At 39.1% G+C, this 14,856-nt stretch overlaps 2 protein-coding genes across 8 annotated transcripts in view; one reads left to right on the top strand and one right to left on the bottom strand.

Annotated features, from left to right (window-relative positions):
* The window catches only part of LOC113643902 (C-type mannose receptor 2-like), an 84,715-nt gene that overhangs the window by 52,283 nt on the left and 17,576 nt on the right, over positions 1–14,856 (top strand). The window lies entirely within an intron of this gene.
* LOC113643904 (macrophage mannose receptor 1-like) overlaps positions 1–14,856 on the bottom strand; it is a 146,000-nt gene that overhangs the window by 129,852 nt on the left and 1,292 nt on the right. For 3 of the 6 annotated variants that reach the window (XM_047815911.1, XM_047815912.1, XM_047815907.1), the window contains 5 exons: positions 13,660–13,731; positions 12,389–12,775; positions 11,914–12,252; positions 11,476–11,567; positions 10,643–11,296 (listed from right to left, as the gene is read on the bottom strand). In XM_047815911.1, the coding sequence (XP_047671867.1) occupies positions 11,192–11,296; positions 11,476–11,567; positions 11,914–12,252; positions 12,389–12,775; positions 13,660–13,696 (960 nt within the window). In that variant the 5' untranslated portion in view covers positions 13,697–13,731 and the 3' untranslated portion in view covers positions 10,643–11,191. Of the gene's footprint in view, positions 1–10,642; positions 11,297–11,475; positions 11,568–11,913; positions 12,253–12,388; positions 12,776–13,659; positions 13,732–14,856 lie in introns of those variants that run through there. The other 3 variants (XM_047815910.1, XM_047815908.1, XM_047815909.1) reach the window with 1 other exon arrangement.

Raw genomic sequence — 14,856 nt, 5'->3', positions numbered from 1 at the left:
GCTTCACTGAGGACATGGAACATAAACATGTGAAGCAGAGAGGCCTAGTTCTCCAGTAAGCAAGCATTCGCATTTGCTTGGTTTCGCAACTATGCCGCTGAGTTGTCACCCATTCGCCTTGCTCTGAGTGCTCTAATGCAAGAGTTGGAGAATTACTAACTCTGCTTAAGGCATCCATATTTTCTGACAGTTGGCTGTCATATGATGTCATGGTTGTGAGACGCACCAGTGAGCAGTGAGACCATCATTGATGCTCCTTTAGAGCGTGCCCTAGTCCTGCTGGGACCTATGTGGGCGTTTATATATTTTGAATATTTGTTGTCACGCTCTGCTCTGACCTTGTGATGTCATTTGTTTATGACCTCTTCTTATGATCATCATATTCTTTGCTTTGACACCAGGGGCGATTCTAGAATTTTCATTTTAGGGGGGCTCAGCCCCCAGGGTAGAGTTGTATACTACTAACCTTATTGCAATCCACTATTCCATTGTATTCCCTGTATTTCACTGTAAAAAAATTCCAGTGATGTGACCAGTCACTAGAAAATTTTGAGTTGTGCATGTAGTTTTTTTTTAATGAAGACTTCCTGATTCATTACTCACTGTACAAACACACGTACACACGTTTCTAGTACAAACACAACATTTTACCGTTTGCATATCTATGCTCGCATAAAAAACTCAGATAAGGAACTTTTTTGACAAAATAAAATAAACATTTAACCAACTTTTAACCAGAAAATAACATAAAAGCCATAAACTTTGATTATGCATATAAGCAATATAAACAACACGTGTATGAGGCTGGACAATGGACTGTGGTTAACTTTCAGAAGGAATGAAAAACAGCCTAAACATGACGCAGCTTGTCGCCGCTTCAAATGCGTTTTTAAATGGGACTGAAGCGATCAAAAAATAATTAATCAAATAATTTTTTAGGGGGGCTGGGCAGAAGTTTGGGGGGTCTAAAGCCCCCCTAAAAAGGGCCTAGTGACGCCCCTGACAGACACTCTGTGACAGTTAGTTTTTTTTCTATAATTTCGATAAATCTTTTCAATTATAAACTCATCAACTGCTTTTGGGTCTTATAGACAACAACAAATACTACACCTTTGTTTTGTATCAGTGCTCTCCGTCTGTCTCAGTAAAGAGTTTTGCTGTTCAGTCACCGTCTCTGTCAGGTTCATATGATACTGTTTTCCCTGATATCAGCTCAGAATTAGTGGCAGTGTAAATCAGAGTTCTTCTCTAAATACAAGTAAAAAAATAAATTCTACCATCAGTGTTTGATTAATGTTTAAAACCAGATTTCATGCTGCAGTCTACAAATATAACAACAAAGAGCTCTGTTTTCATAGGAAAAGCAGTTTTACATAAAACCGCACACACACACACACACACACACACACACACACACACACACACACACACACACACACACACACACACACACAAACACACCCCTCATCACCTGCTTCCCAAACAGATGAACAGGTAAGAGGATCTTCATGATCTATGATGTTTGGATCTGTAGCTCCTTCACTTCAGCATGTCTGTTTGTGTTACTGATTCTTTTACTGCCAACTTGTGGTCAGTGTAATTATTGCAGACCCTTTGCTCTGTTTGCTCATGACATGACGACAGTTTTGAAGTGCAGTGATGATTTATAATGATGATGGTGATGATGATGATGATGATAAAGATGATGTGTTTTTAAGAATGAATATAAACCTCATGGAATTAATAAAATCAGACCAAAATAAAAGTTAATCTATGATTGTTTATTGATAATATTAATGTATAACCCTATAGCCCATAAGTACAGAAATTAGAATAAAAAACAACAAAATAAGTAAATAAATCTAAATAGAGAGAAGAATAAAAGGACAGTAATAGTGTCAAGGTCATTATATCTGACTGTTCTAAGTACACAAAGTGTATTTACAGGTTCTGTTACATTCTCTCTCTTCTATATAGGATTTCTTCTTTACTACGACACACTGATGTATTAAACCCAGTATATGAAAAGACCCTCTTTGACTTTCTCCTTATCACTGTGTCCAGTGGCAGCTTGCAGCAAAAGCTGAACATATTAAATAGTAATTATTTGACAAAACATTGAAACTAACGTTACATTTAAGATGAAGTCAAAGTGGTTGTGTCACAAACAGAGCAATAAAATGAGATGTTTGTTCTTCTACTTCCAGTTAATCTTGTCCTTTACCGCCCCCTACTGATTAAAGCTTAAATATTGAAGGTTAAATACGTTTCAGTCAGTTTACAATCTGCTGGACTTGAAGGTGAACATTTAGATGTTACAGGTCATCTTTTTTCTTCTTGAAGATGTTTCCATCTGGCTGCACCCTCCAGGTCACTGTGGTGTTCTCCAACATGCCATGTTCTTTCAGTTTCTGCTTCTTCTGAAGATAAGGATCAGGATTTAATCATTAAAACCAAAAAAGGAAAAGAAATTTGTGTCACCCAGAAAGGAGGAATTAATAAAAGGAGCAAATGACAGAAATTTGAACAGATGATCAGTGATAACATTGATGTTAAAACACAAAATGTATTTAAATTTCAGAGACGTCCTGAGACTCACCTGCTCTAAAATGAACGACTGAACAGCAGGATCAAACACACTGCCATCAGACTTCAGCTGCAGTCTCACTGTCTGACCCCACATAGTGTAAACTGTAGAATAAACACACACACACACATGCGCACACACATGCGCGCACACACACACACACACACACACACACACACACACACACACACACACACACACACACACACACACACACACACACACAGTAGTTTAATTTCCTGTCCTAAAAGTCTAATTTGAACATCCTCCACATTCTTCTCCTTGTACTGTCAGTTACTCTTGAATTAAATAAATAAATTATTTATTTATTTATTAATTTTTGTTTGTTTGTTATTGTTTTTTTATTTGTTTGTTTGTTTTTGAATTAATAAAAAATAAGTGTTTTAAATTAATAATTATTTGAGTATTTTATTTGTCATCAACTGTACATTAATAACAAAAGCCAAGAAAAACACAAGACTCACTGGAACGACAGACAAAATAGTACACATAGTTCCAGGACACATCATATAACAGTCCGTAATAAACCACTGCACAGCTCTCTCTCTCTCATTTTCTACTGCTTATCCGAACTACCTCGGGTCACGGGGAGCCTGTGCCTATCCCAGGCGTCATCGGGCATCAAGGCAGGATACACCCTGGACGGAGTGCCAACCCATCGCAGGGCACACACACACACTCTCATTCACTCACGCAATCATACACTACGGACAATTTTCCAGAGATGCCAATCAACCTACCATGTATGTCTTTGGACCGGGGGAGGAAACCGGAGTACACGGAGGAAACCCCGAGGCACGGGGAGAACACTGCACAGTTCTCATTGCCATAATAATTATTAGGTTGTCCAGAAGCCCATGGTAGGTTGGAAGCGATGGTTCCATCTGACCACTTCCATGTGTCTCTGTAGAGCCCAATCCAGGAATCACCCTGGATGTTCCTCACCTGCACTAACATGTTTTGGTCTGAACTGTTATGAGCGCTGGCCAAATCTGTGTGATGTTCTCTACAGTAAGCCTGAGTTTGAGACCAGTTCAGAAGTGTAGTGATGCCAATAAACCGGGCAGCACCACTGAAATTAGCTGTGGAAAAAAGAAAAAGAAGGTCATGTTTCAGTCATCTGTCAGTACAGGAAACATGACACCAAAATACAACCAAAAATGTGAAAAACCAGTATCATGATATTCATTCACCATTATAGCAGATGAAGGGTCTTAGTCCTGTACATGGGAAATCCCACCATGCATTACCACTACCTATGATACCACATGCTTCATTTCCACCTAGATTATTAGGATCTCCAGGATACCAGTTTGTATAAGTGACATTCTTCAGTGGGAGGTCATTTAAGGACCAGCGCCAGCTATTGATATCATTGTATAATCCGACCCAGGCAAATGTTGCCAGATGTTTGTCTGCTGTTTCTTTCTTCAATCTTAGCCAATCAAAATCACTTACGACTGTTGCCACATCATTGTAAGTCACCCTGCAGTAATTCTGTGCAACAGGCCATGTCACCCCTGTCATTATCAGGTCATATGGATAGCAACCAGTCCTGTTGGTGACATCTTATTTTTTAAACACAAAGTGAACTATAAACTTAAACTTTAATTGACCAGACAATGGAAAGTAAACATTAGACCAAGTCCAATGTTTTTTTTCCATTGTATGATCCATGCAATGTTAATGTTTATTCCATGTTTGTTTAGTCTATGCTCAGGTTCCATCAACCTGGTCTTTGTTCAGGTGTTTCAGTCTAAATAACATTTACAATACTGCTTGTTAATAAAAGTTTGTTCATGTAATATGTTCTAAATAATGTTTATCATCACATCCATTAAGACACTGTACAGACATCACACAATGAAAATTTGGTACCAATTGAAATTCAGTAAAAATTCAGTAATATTTCCTATATTAAAATGTTATATTTATTTACTTAACTTTCTACAATAGTCCTTCATTAATTAATCAATAAATATTAATAAATATGCTACCTCTTACTTACTTACATATAATTGGATTATTACCAAACTTAAACTCAATGTGCTACATACTGTATGGGTGTGGAAGGAAATGAGGTGGTAGACCATGTGGCTAAACAGACTTTAAAGCATGCACAAATTGACATTAAAGTGTCAATGAGTAAAGCAGAAGTAAAAGGGACAATTGCAAAAGAAACTAGAACGGTACATTTCCAAAAGAAAATGTGAATGTGCTTGCACATGGCAAGTTCCCCTCATCGTGCTGAGTGTTTTGATATGTCACATGTCCATGTTGTGCTAAATTTTTGATTTCGCTTATTTTGGGGGCGGGGCTACACGTGACGTCAGTTCCTCTCATCATGCTGAGTGTTTTATGTTGTGTAACTGAGATATGGCTTCTTTATATTGCAATATGGTTCGTAAGGTGCACTACATGGTTGCTAGGGTATGGCTACACAGTTACTATGGTTATATTTGCAGACTAGTTTCTCACCTGCAACAAAAGAGCACACCTGAAAATCCATTTATCTTTTCCTGAAACAAGCACCATGAAGATCTTGAACTAAAGCATCAATCAGAGATTTTACTGGGAAAAAATTTTAATCACGTTACAATAAGGATCATTAGTTCAAATGTAATGTATTAACTAACATTTACTAACCATGAGCAATAAATTATTGTATGTAGTAATCTTTGTTAAAATAAAGTTTATTCTTTGTTCATGTTAGTTCACAGTATATTAACTAATGTTAACACGGTGTTAATAATGTATTAGTGAATGTTGAAATTAACATTAACAAAATTAATAAATGCTGTAGAAGTGCAGTTCATTATTAGTTCATGTTAAGCAATGTGGTAACTAATGTCAACTTATGAACCTTTATTATAAAGTGTTAGAAAAAAAACTGTCCAAGGGTGGATTCGAACCCCGAATCTCTTGCATGCTAAACGAATTGCTATCCCCTACTCCATTCAGGAACACCAGAAAGCCTTTGCGGTTTTATGTATTAATTCACTAATGTGAAGAATGGCGAGTCTAACAGTACCCAAGCTTTATTATATTAAAGTCATTCTTATCATTCTTTGTGATATACGTGTCATATGTTTAAAAAATAATTATGTAATGTGAGGAGACAAAGAAAAAATGCGCTTAATTTGAATTAATGGGTGGCCCGTAAAAGAGCCGTTGCTGCTCTTTGATCTCATTGAAGACAAGGTGAGTGAATCAAGAATTGGAGGAAAAGATGGTTTCAGTCCACAGACTGTGTGAGTTTGTGATGTTGGGCCGGTATCATCATCCCTTCTCTGCACCATGGCAAGGGCTATGAAATCTAGGACAGGAGACACAAATGTAGAATATTATTTTGTTGTGTTTCAAATTTGAGTGACTTTTTAATAGTAAGGTTAGTGGTTTCAATAGGGCTGATAGTGAATCTTGCTTCATGCCAACATTTACAGTAGGCTGCAGTAGCTGAGCAACAGAGGTAATGACTCCAAATCCCAGCTTTGCCACTCTGACTATATATAGTTTATAACTTATATTTGGATTTAATCCTGTGTTTAATTTGAACAATTTTCCTCAACTGTGTAACAAGACACTCTTTTTGTGACATTTAGATTTTTGACACTGAATGCTGGTCTTAGATAACACTTATTTTCCTATGGAAAGCAGTACTCCTTATTTTTCTACAGAAGTTGTAGACTTCTTTTGCACATTAATCTGACACTAGGGAGCAGTCCTTCTATTTATTTGCCAAGAAAATATATTCAAATAGTCATAGTGCACTTCTCCTAATAAGAAAAGGTGTAAGAACCCTGATCTGATCCTTTTCTGTCCTTTAACACATCAGGTCTTCCTTTATGATTACAATAAGATATTTTGATTTTGAATTGGTGAATATATAATGCTGATACTGTTCTTCCAGATTCAGGATCTTTAGAACCATCCTCATGGTATCCTAGCATCCGTCCTCCCACTCCATTCTCCCCATCAAGTTCTTCATTACAAGGGGCAGTCTCTGCAAGGTTTCGGTCCCGTTCAGACTATGGAAATCGGCCGGCGACACCTTTCACCCACAGATAATGAGAGACGGTGTTCCCAGGGACTTTGCCTTTACTGCGGGGAGGCTGGTCACATGGCTGCTTCATGTCCAGCAAAAGGCAGGGCTCACCATTGAAGGAAGGGCCAGTGGTGAGCCCACAATCTCCAGGTCCCTCCAAACCACTTCTCAAGATTTGCATTTCTGTTTACCATCAAGACCATTGCCTGGCAGCCTTCATTGACTTTGGAGAGAATTTCGAGTTTCTGGTCGAGGAATTGACCAACCACCTGGTCATCGTGACTGAGCCCTTGCCGTCTTTTCTCCAAGTCTGGGCGCTGGATGGCCACATCTTACATAAGATCTCACGTCGAACCCAACCTGTACGCCTGACAGTTGCCGTACATCACCATGAGTGGATAACATTCCTGATAATTCCATCGCCGCAGGCGCCCATTATGCTGGGGTTCCCCTGGCTTCAGAAACACAATCCTCATCTTGGACTGGGGAACACACCGCCACATTCACTGCCTCGACTCGAAACCCCAGACTCAGCATACAGTTGCTGAGGAACCTCCACCAGACCTCAGTTCTGTGCCCCTGGACTACTATGACCTGGGACTTGTCTTCAGCAAGACCAGAGCCTCCATCCTCCATCCTCATCGGCCCTACGATAACCTCCTGCCTGGAACTACTCCCCCCCATGGCCATCTTTACCACTTGACCGGACCCGAGAGAGAGGCCATGGCACAGTATATCCAGGATTCTCTCAAGGCTGGCATCATTCATCCCTCATCATCTCCAGAGGGGGCAGGGTTTTTCTTTGTGGGGAAAAAGGATGGTTCTCTCCGCCCTTTTATTGATTACCGAGGATTTAACCCCGTTACCATTAAGAACCGGTACCCTCTGCCTCTCTTGACTTCTGCATTTGAACTCCTCTAGGAAGCTACCATTTTCTCAAAACTGGACTTACATAATGCCTACAACCTTATCCGTATTCGGGAGAGAGACAAGTGGAAGACGGCTTTCAATACCCCTTCAGGTCACTATGAATATCTGATCATGCTGATTGGCCTGACCAATGCACCAGCGGTCTTCCAGGTTTTGGTCAATGATGTCCTTTGAGCCCTTCTGAACAAGTTTATCTTTGTTTATTTGGATGATATTCTGATCTTTCCCCGCTCCTTGGAGGAACACAGAAACCATGTTCGAATCGTGCTCCAACGCCTCCTTGAGAATCATCTGTATGTGAAAGCTGAGAAATGTGAATTCCACACCACCAGTACCACCTTTTTGGGCTTCATTCTCTTGCCCAGTAGCATACAGATGGACTCCAACCGGGTTAAGGCAGTTAGGGACTATCCAATCCCAGACAACAGAAAGAAGCTCTAGCGCTTCATGAGGTTTTCAAACTTTTATCGAACATTTATAAGTTTATCAGGGGCTTCAGCATTGTTGCTGCCCCCCTACATTGGCTAACCTCCACACTTCAAGCCTTCAACTGGAATCCTGAAGCTGAGCAAGCTTTCACCAGACTCAAGGTCCTCTTCACAACAGCTCCCATCCTGGCTCTACCAGACACTCTATCTCGGCAATTCACCATGAAGGATGATGGAGAACCTGTCATGGAACATGATTCCTTCCTCCGTCATGGTCTGAGCCCTTCACCTTGATATTGAGAGGAGGGTCCAGCAGGCCACCTCCAGTCTCCCAGTTCCAGAGGGCTGTCCAGAGGGAGGGTTGTTCGTCCCTGACCATCTACACTCCCAAGTCCTCCAATGGTGCCACAACTCTCACATGTTCTGTGACCCTGGCTCTGCCTGCACCTTGTCAGTCCTCCCACAGTGCTTCTGATGGCCAAAGATAAGGAAGGATGTCTGGGAGTTTGTGGCGGCATGTCCTGTCTGCTCTCAGCATAAGACACCCCAGGGCCCCCCAGCCGGCTTGCTCCGTCCTCTTCCTGTCCCCAGGTGGCCCTGGTTTCATGTCTTCAAAGACTTACCCCCATCAGCTGGGCTCACCACCATCCTCTCTGTGGTGGATCAATTCTCCAAGATGGCACATTTTATTGCCTTGTCCAAATTTTTGTCAGCCAAGGAAACAGCGCTGGTCATGCTCCAGCATGTCTTTTGTCTGCACGGCCTCCCACACAACATTGTGTCAGATCGTGGTCCTCAGTTCACCTCTATCTTTTGGAGAGTTTTGCCAGCTCCTGGGGGTCACCATCAGCCTGTCTTTTGGGTTCCACCCTCAGTCTAATGGACAAACTAAGCGGCTAAACCAGGAACTAGAAAAAGTACTTCACATCCTCTGTTCCAAAGAACCTACGTCCTGGTTCTTTAACCTGGTGTGGGTGGAATACACCCACAACTCCCTGCCGTCGACTGCCACGGGTCTCTCCCCCTTCCGTGTATGGATACCAACCTCCACTGTTCTCCATTCAGGAAATAGAGGCATCAGTTCCCTCTGCCCTTGCCTTGGTCAAGCATTGCCGACGAGTCTGGAGAAAGGTATGAGCGGTCCTACTCTGGTCTTCTAGGAGATATGCCCGGTGGGCCAATCGCAAGCGGTGATTTAACGTTGATCAGAGGGTTTGGCTATCCACCAGAGACCTGCCGCTTAAGGTTGCCGTATTCAACCTAGCTTCCATGTCTCCAGACTCAAACCACTTCAAGACTGCTCACTGCTCTGTGTTTTGCCTGCCCTGTATTCGTTGCCTGGCTCTGTATCGTATTAGAGACTGGTCTTTACACAGAGTGTTTGACTGCCTTGCCTGATTATTTTGTCAAGCGCATTAAAGACATTTATTATTTACATTGGCACCCTGCATTTGAGTCCTCCCTTCCGGCCCACCCTGACACAGGTTATTTTTATTTAGGTGTATTGTGTAAAACTGTAGATGCCCTAGTTAATAACACTTATGTAGCTGATCTAATCAACATGATGAGGTAAGTTCTGCTGATTACTGGGTCTGACCACCAAGGCGGCTGTCATATGAGGTCGAGGTTGTGAGACGCACCAGTGAGCAAACCATCTTTGATGATCCTTTAGAGCGTGTCCTGGTCCTGCTGGGACCTATGAGGGCGTTTATATATTTTTAATATTTGATGTCACACTCTGCTCTGACCTTGTGATGTCATTTGTTTATGACCTCTTCTTATGATCATCGTATTCTTTGCTTTGACCTGGAAATTCTATCTGTTCTGTTCTAATGAACATGTCCTGAACACAGGCACTCTGTGACAGTTAACAGTTTTTTTTCTGTAATTTGGTAATTCTTTTTCATTCTAAACTCATCAACCCTCCTGTAAACATGTCAAACTTCACATCTGTTCTCGGCTTTTGGTGCTTATAGACAACACCAAATACTACACATTTGTTTTGTATTAATGCTCTCAGTCTGTCTCAGTAAAGAGTTTTGCTGTTCAGTCACTGTCTCTGTCTGGCTCGTATGGTACTGTTTCCTGTGATATCAGCTCAGAATTAGTGGCAGTGTATATCAGAGTTCTCTAAATACAAGTAAAAAATAAGGTCTACCATCAGTGTTTGATTAATGTTTAAAAACAGATTTCATGCTGCAGTCTCCAAATATAAGAACAAAGAGCTCTGTTTTCATAGGAAAAGCATAAAACCACACACACACACGCACACACACACACTCACACACACACACACACACACCTCATCACCTGCTTCCCAAACAGATGAACAAGTAGGAGGATCTTCATGATCTATGATGTTTGGATCTGTAGCTCCTCCACTTCAGCACGTCTGTTTGTGTTAATGATTCTTTTACTGCCTTTGGGTCAGTGTAATTATTGCAGACCCTTTGCTCTGTTTTCTGATGACATGAGGAAGGTTTTGCAGTGCAGTGATGATTTATAATGATGATGGTGATGATGATGATGATGATGATAAAGATGTGTTTTTAAGAATGAATATAAACCTCAGGGAATTAATAAAATCAGACCAAAATAAAAGTTAATCTATGATTGATGCAAAAACAAAAGTTTTATTTTTAAATTGTTTATTGATAATATTAATGTATAACCCTATAGCCCATAAGTACAGAAATTAGAATAAAAAACAACAAAATAAGTAATTATATCTAAATAGAGATTAGAATAAAAGGACAGTAATAGTGTCAAGGTCATTACATCTGACTGTTCTAAGTACACAGTGTATTTACAGGTTCTGTTACATTCTCTCTATTCTATATAGGATTTATTCTTTACTACGACACACTGATGTATTAAACCCAGTATATGAAAAGACCCTCTTTGACTTTCTCCTTATCACTGTGTCCAGTGGCAGCTTGCAGCAAATGCTGAACATATTAAATAATAATTATTTGACAAAACATTAAAACTAAAGTTAAATTTAAGATGAAGTCAAAGTGGTTGTGTTACAAACAGAGCAATAAAATTAGATGTTTGTTCTTCTACTTCTAGTTAATCTTGTCCTCTACCGCCCCCTTCTGATTAAAGCTTAAATATTGAAGGTTAAATACGTTTCAGTCAGTTTACAATCTGCTGGAATTGAAGGTGAACATTTAGATGTTACAGGTCATCTTTTTTCTTCTTGAAGATGTTTCCATCTGGCTGCACCCTCCAGGTCACTGTGGTGTTCTCCAACATGCCATGTTCTTTCAGTTTCTGCTTCATCTGAAGATAAGGATCAGGATTTAATCATTAAAACCAAAAAAAGAAAAGAAATTTGTGTCACCCAGAAAGGAGGAATTAATAAAAAGTGCAAATGACAGAAATATGAACAGATGAGCAGTGATAACATTTATGTTAAAACACAAAATGTATTTAAATTTCAGAGACGTCCTGAGACTCACCTGCTCTAAAATGAACGACTGAACAGTAGGATCAAACACACTGCCATCAGACTTCACCTGCAGTCTCGCTGTCTGACTCCACATAGTGTAAACTGTAGAATAAACACACACACACACACACACACACACACACACACACACACACATGCGCACACACACATGCGCGAACACACACACAGTAGTTTTATTTCCTTTCCTAAAAGTATAATTTGAACATCCTCCACATTCTACTCCTTGTACTGTCAGTTACTCCTGAGTTAAATAAATAATACATTTTACATTTATTTATTTATTTATTTATTTATTTATTTATTTATTTATTTATTTATTTATTTGAATTAATAAAAATAAGTGTATTAAATTAAGTAATTATTTGAGTATTTTATTTGCCATCAACTGTATATTAATCGCAAAAACCAAGAAAAACACAAGACTCACTGGAATGACAGAAAAAAGAAAACAGGTTGTTGCAGTCTGTATCATAGAACACTCCGTTATAAACCATTGCACAGTTCTCATTGCCATAACGATTATCAGGTTGTCCAGAAGCCCATGGTAGGTTTGAAGTGATGGTTCCATCTGTCCACTTCCATGAGTCTCTGTAGAGCCCAATCCAGGAATCACCCTGGATGTTCCTCACCTGCCCTAACATGTTTTGATCTGAACTGTTAAGAGCGCTGGCCAAATCTGTGTAATGTTCTCTACAGTAAGCCTGAGCTTGAGGCCAGGACAGAGGTATAGTGATGCCAATAAACCGGGCAGCACCACTGAAATTAGCTGTGGGAAAAAGAAATTAAGGTCATGTCTCAGTCATCTGTCTGTACAGGAAACATGACACCAAAATACAACCAAAGGTGTGAAAATCAACCTTCAAACTGACACAAAACAGATCAGTATTATGATAATCACTCACCATTATAGCAGATGAAGTGTTTTGGATGTATACATGGTGCATCAAAACATGCATTAGTGCCACCTATCATAACACATGCTTCATTTCCACCGAGATTATTAGGATCTCCAGAGGACCAGCAGGTATAAGTGACATTCTTCAGTGGGAGGTCGTTTAAGGACCAGCGCCAGCTATTGACATCATTGTATAATCCGACCCAGGCATTTTTTGCCAGATTTTTGTCTGCTGTAAGTTTCTTTACTCTTAGCCAATCAGTATCACTTATGACTGTTGCCAGATCATTGTAAGTCACCCTGCAGTAATTCTGTGCAACAGGCCATGTCGCCCCTGTCATTATCAGGTCATATTTGTGAAGGACGGTTCGCAGGACAGCAACTGGGACCAGTCCTGTTGGTGACATTTTATTTTTTAAACACAAAGTAAACTTTAACTGCTGAATATTTGATTATTGATAAAACAATTAAATGTAATAAAATAAAAAATAACCGTACAATTAAAAATAATAAAAATTAATTAATTTATTTATTATTATTATTTTTATTTATTTATTAAATTATTAACGTATAAAATAATGACAGGTATATCCTTTTATAACTCTTTTATAAATGTTTATATTCACTTGTTCAATTCTCATTAATTTCTCTAAAATATTATTTTGGAAACTCCACACACATTTGTAATATTTAAATATATAATATTTAAATATGTAATATTAATTTGTTTAATATTAATTATTATCAGGGTTTGAAATCAACACCAGGTAAAAATCAGCTGTAGCATGCTGTCAAATCACTAGTCAATTTGTCGGCTTACTTTTCATGAATTATATTCACTCATTCATTTCTTGGGGAAGTTCATGTAAGTGAAATCTGTGCAAATACTGAACTCGTGAGTAATAATGAAATATTAAATACACACTTTGTATTATTAAATACAAAATAATGTGGTGATACTTATATGGGATTAAAACATTTGGTTAACAAAAAGATTTATTTTGCAACATCTGGCAATTTTAGCAGACCATATTGTACATCTTTTAGTCCACAAGTTTGTCTTGTTGTTTTGTTTGATGTTCTTTGTACTTGTACTGATCTGCCCACGTAAAAGGATGAGGAGATGGAAGGATGAGGGGTTTTTCTAAGGTTAGTAAAAGTTATGGCCGGTAACAAACATTTAGTAGCCAAATTGGTTGCTGAGTGAAAACGGTCATTTCAAACCCTGATAATAATTTCATAAATTATGCCATTAGTGGTTTATAAAAAAAATCTCACCAGTGAGAAGCAGAAGAAGAAAAAGATTCAGCTTCATGATGGACAGCTAGCTGATGGAAATAAAATCTCAATCTGAAATAATAATATGAAGGTATCAAATACCAAGTGTTTTATTTGTGCACCTTTGTAAATGATTATCTAATCAAGTTTACATCATCATCAGGTGTCAGGTTAGGGCCAAAAGCAGTGAGGGATTTCAGCACACATCAACCACTGCACACATTCACACCACACACCAAGTCACATCATCACAAACACCTGAACCATGTCTCTGGATACTGAAGCACTAGTATTTAATCTGTAAAGCACTTGGACTTGGTCTGATGTTTATTGTACATTGTCTGATCCATGCCATGTTAATGTTTATTCCAGACTTGGTGTTTGTTTCAGAAAGGAGGTTAAGTGAAAATTCTGAGTATGTTAACCCTGAAATGAGGGAAACTCTGTGTTTTACCACTCTGTGTTTTAAACTCTGTGTTAAACCTGAGAAAACATGTTAAGTTAACCCCGTTTCTGAAAGAGAGGTAACTTATACTCAGTGTCAGTTATCATAGTAACTTACTCTGTGAACCTAACCTGGTCGGGAGCAGGTTTTCTTCGGTAAACCCAGAGTTTCTCTCTGTCTCCTCCCCTTTATAATGAGGAAGCGATGTTTAAACGCCTCATTTATTGCACACATTTCAGTTACAGAGTATCTAAGGGAATGAATGGGGGAACCTGTTGAACAGTCTGTATTAATTCGTAGGGAGTTACATTTACATCGGGAGAGGATCTTGAGGCCCAGAGTGGATTTTTTGTCATACTGTATCCCTATGCATTTTTATTTAAGTGGCACCGTATTTCCTTACAGTCAATAAGATACTTTCATAATCTCATCCATCCTTACATCAGAAATTTCAGCCATCGCGGCCGTGCTCTTACATCCGAGCAGATGCTTTGCGTTGCATTACGTTTCTTTGCAAATTTTAGTTTTGTGTATAACATCGGGGATGCAGAACATATTAGTAAGGCTACTGTTTGCAGAGTGGTCAGGAAGGTGTGTCTCGCTCTTAATCGCTTTCTGACAATTTTTGTGTTGTTTCCTGATAAAATAAAATACTGTTCTTCTGGTTTCACCTCACCATGTTTTTTTTAAATATATATTTTTAAAATACACCACATTAAAATTTTATGTTAAATCCACTATTGTTTTATACA

This window comes from Tachysurus fulvidraco, chromosome 7 (genome assembly GCF_022655615.1).
Source record: "Tachysurus fulvidraco isolate hzauxx_2018 chromosome 7, HZAU_PFXX_2.0, whole genome shotgun sequence".
In the NCBI taxonomy this organism is placed as follows: Eukaryota; Metazoa; Chordata; class Actinopteri; order Siluriformes; family Bagridae; genus Tachysurus; species Tachysurus fulvidraco.
This window is presented reverse-complemented; position numbering and strand designations above follow the sequence as displayed.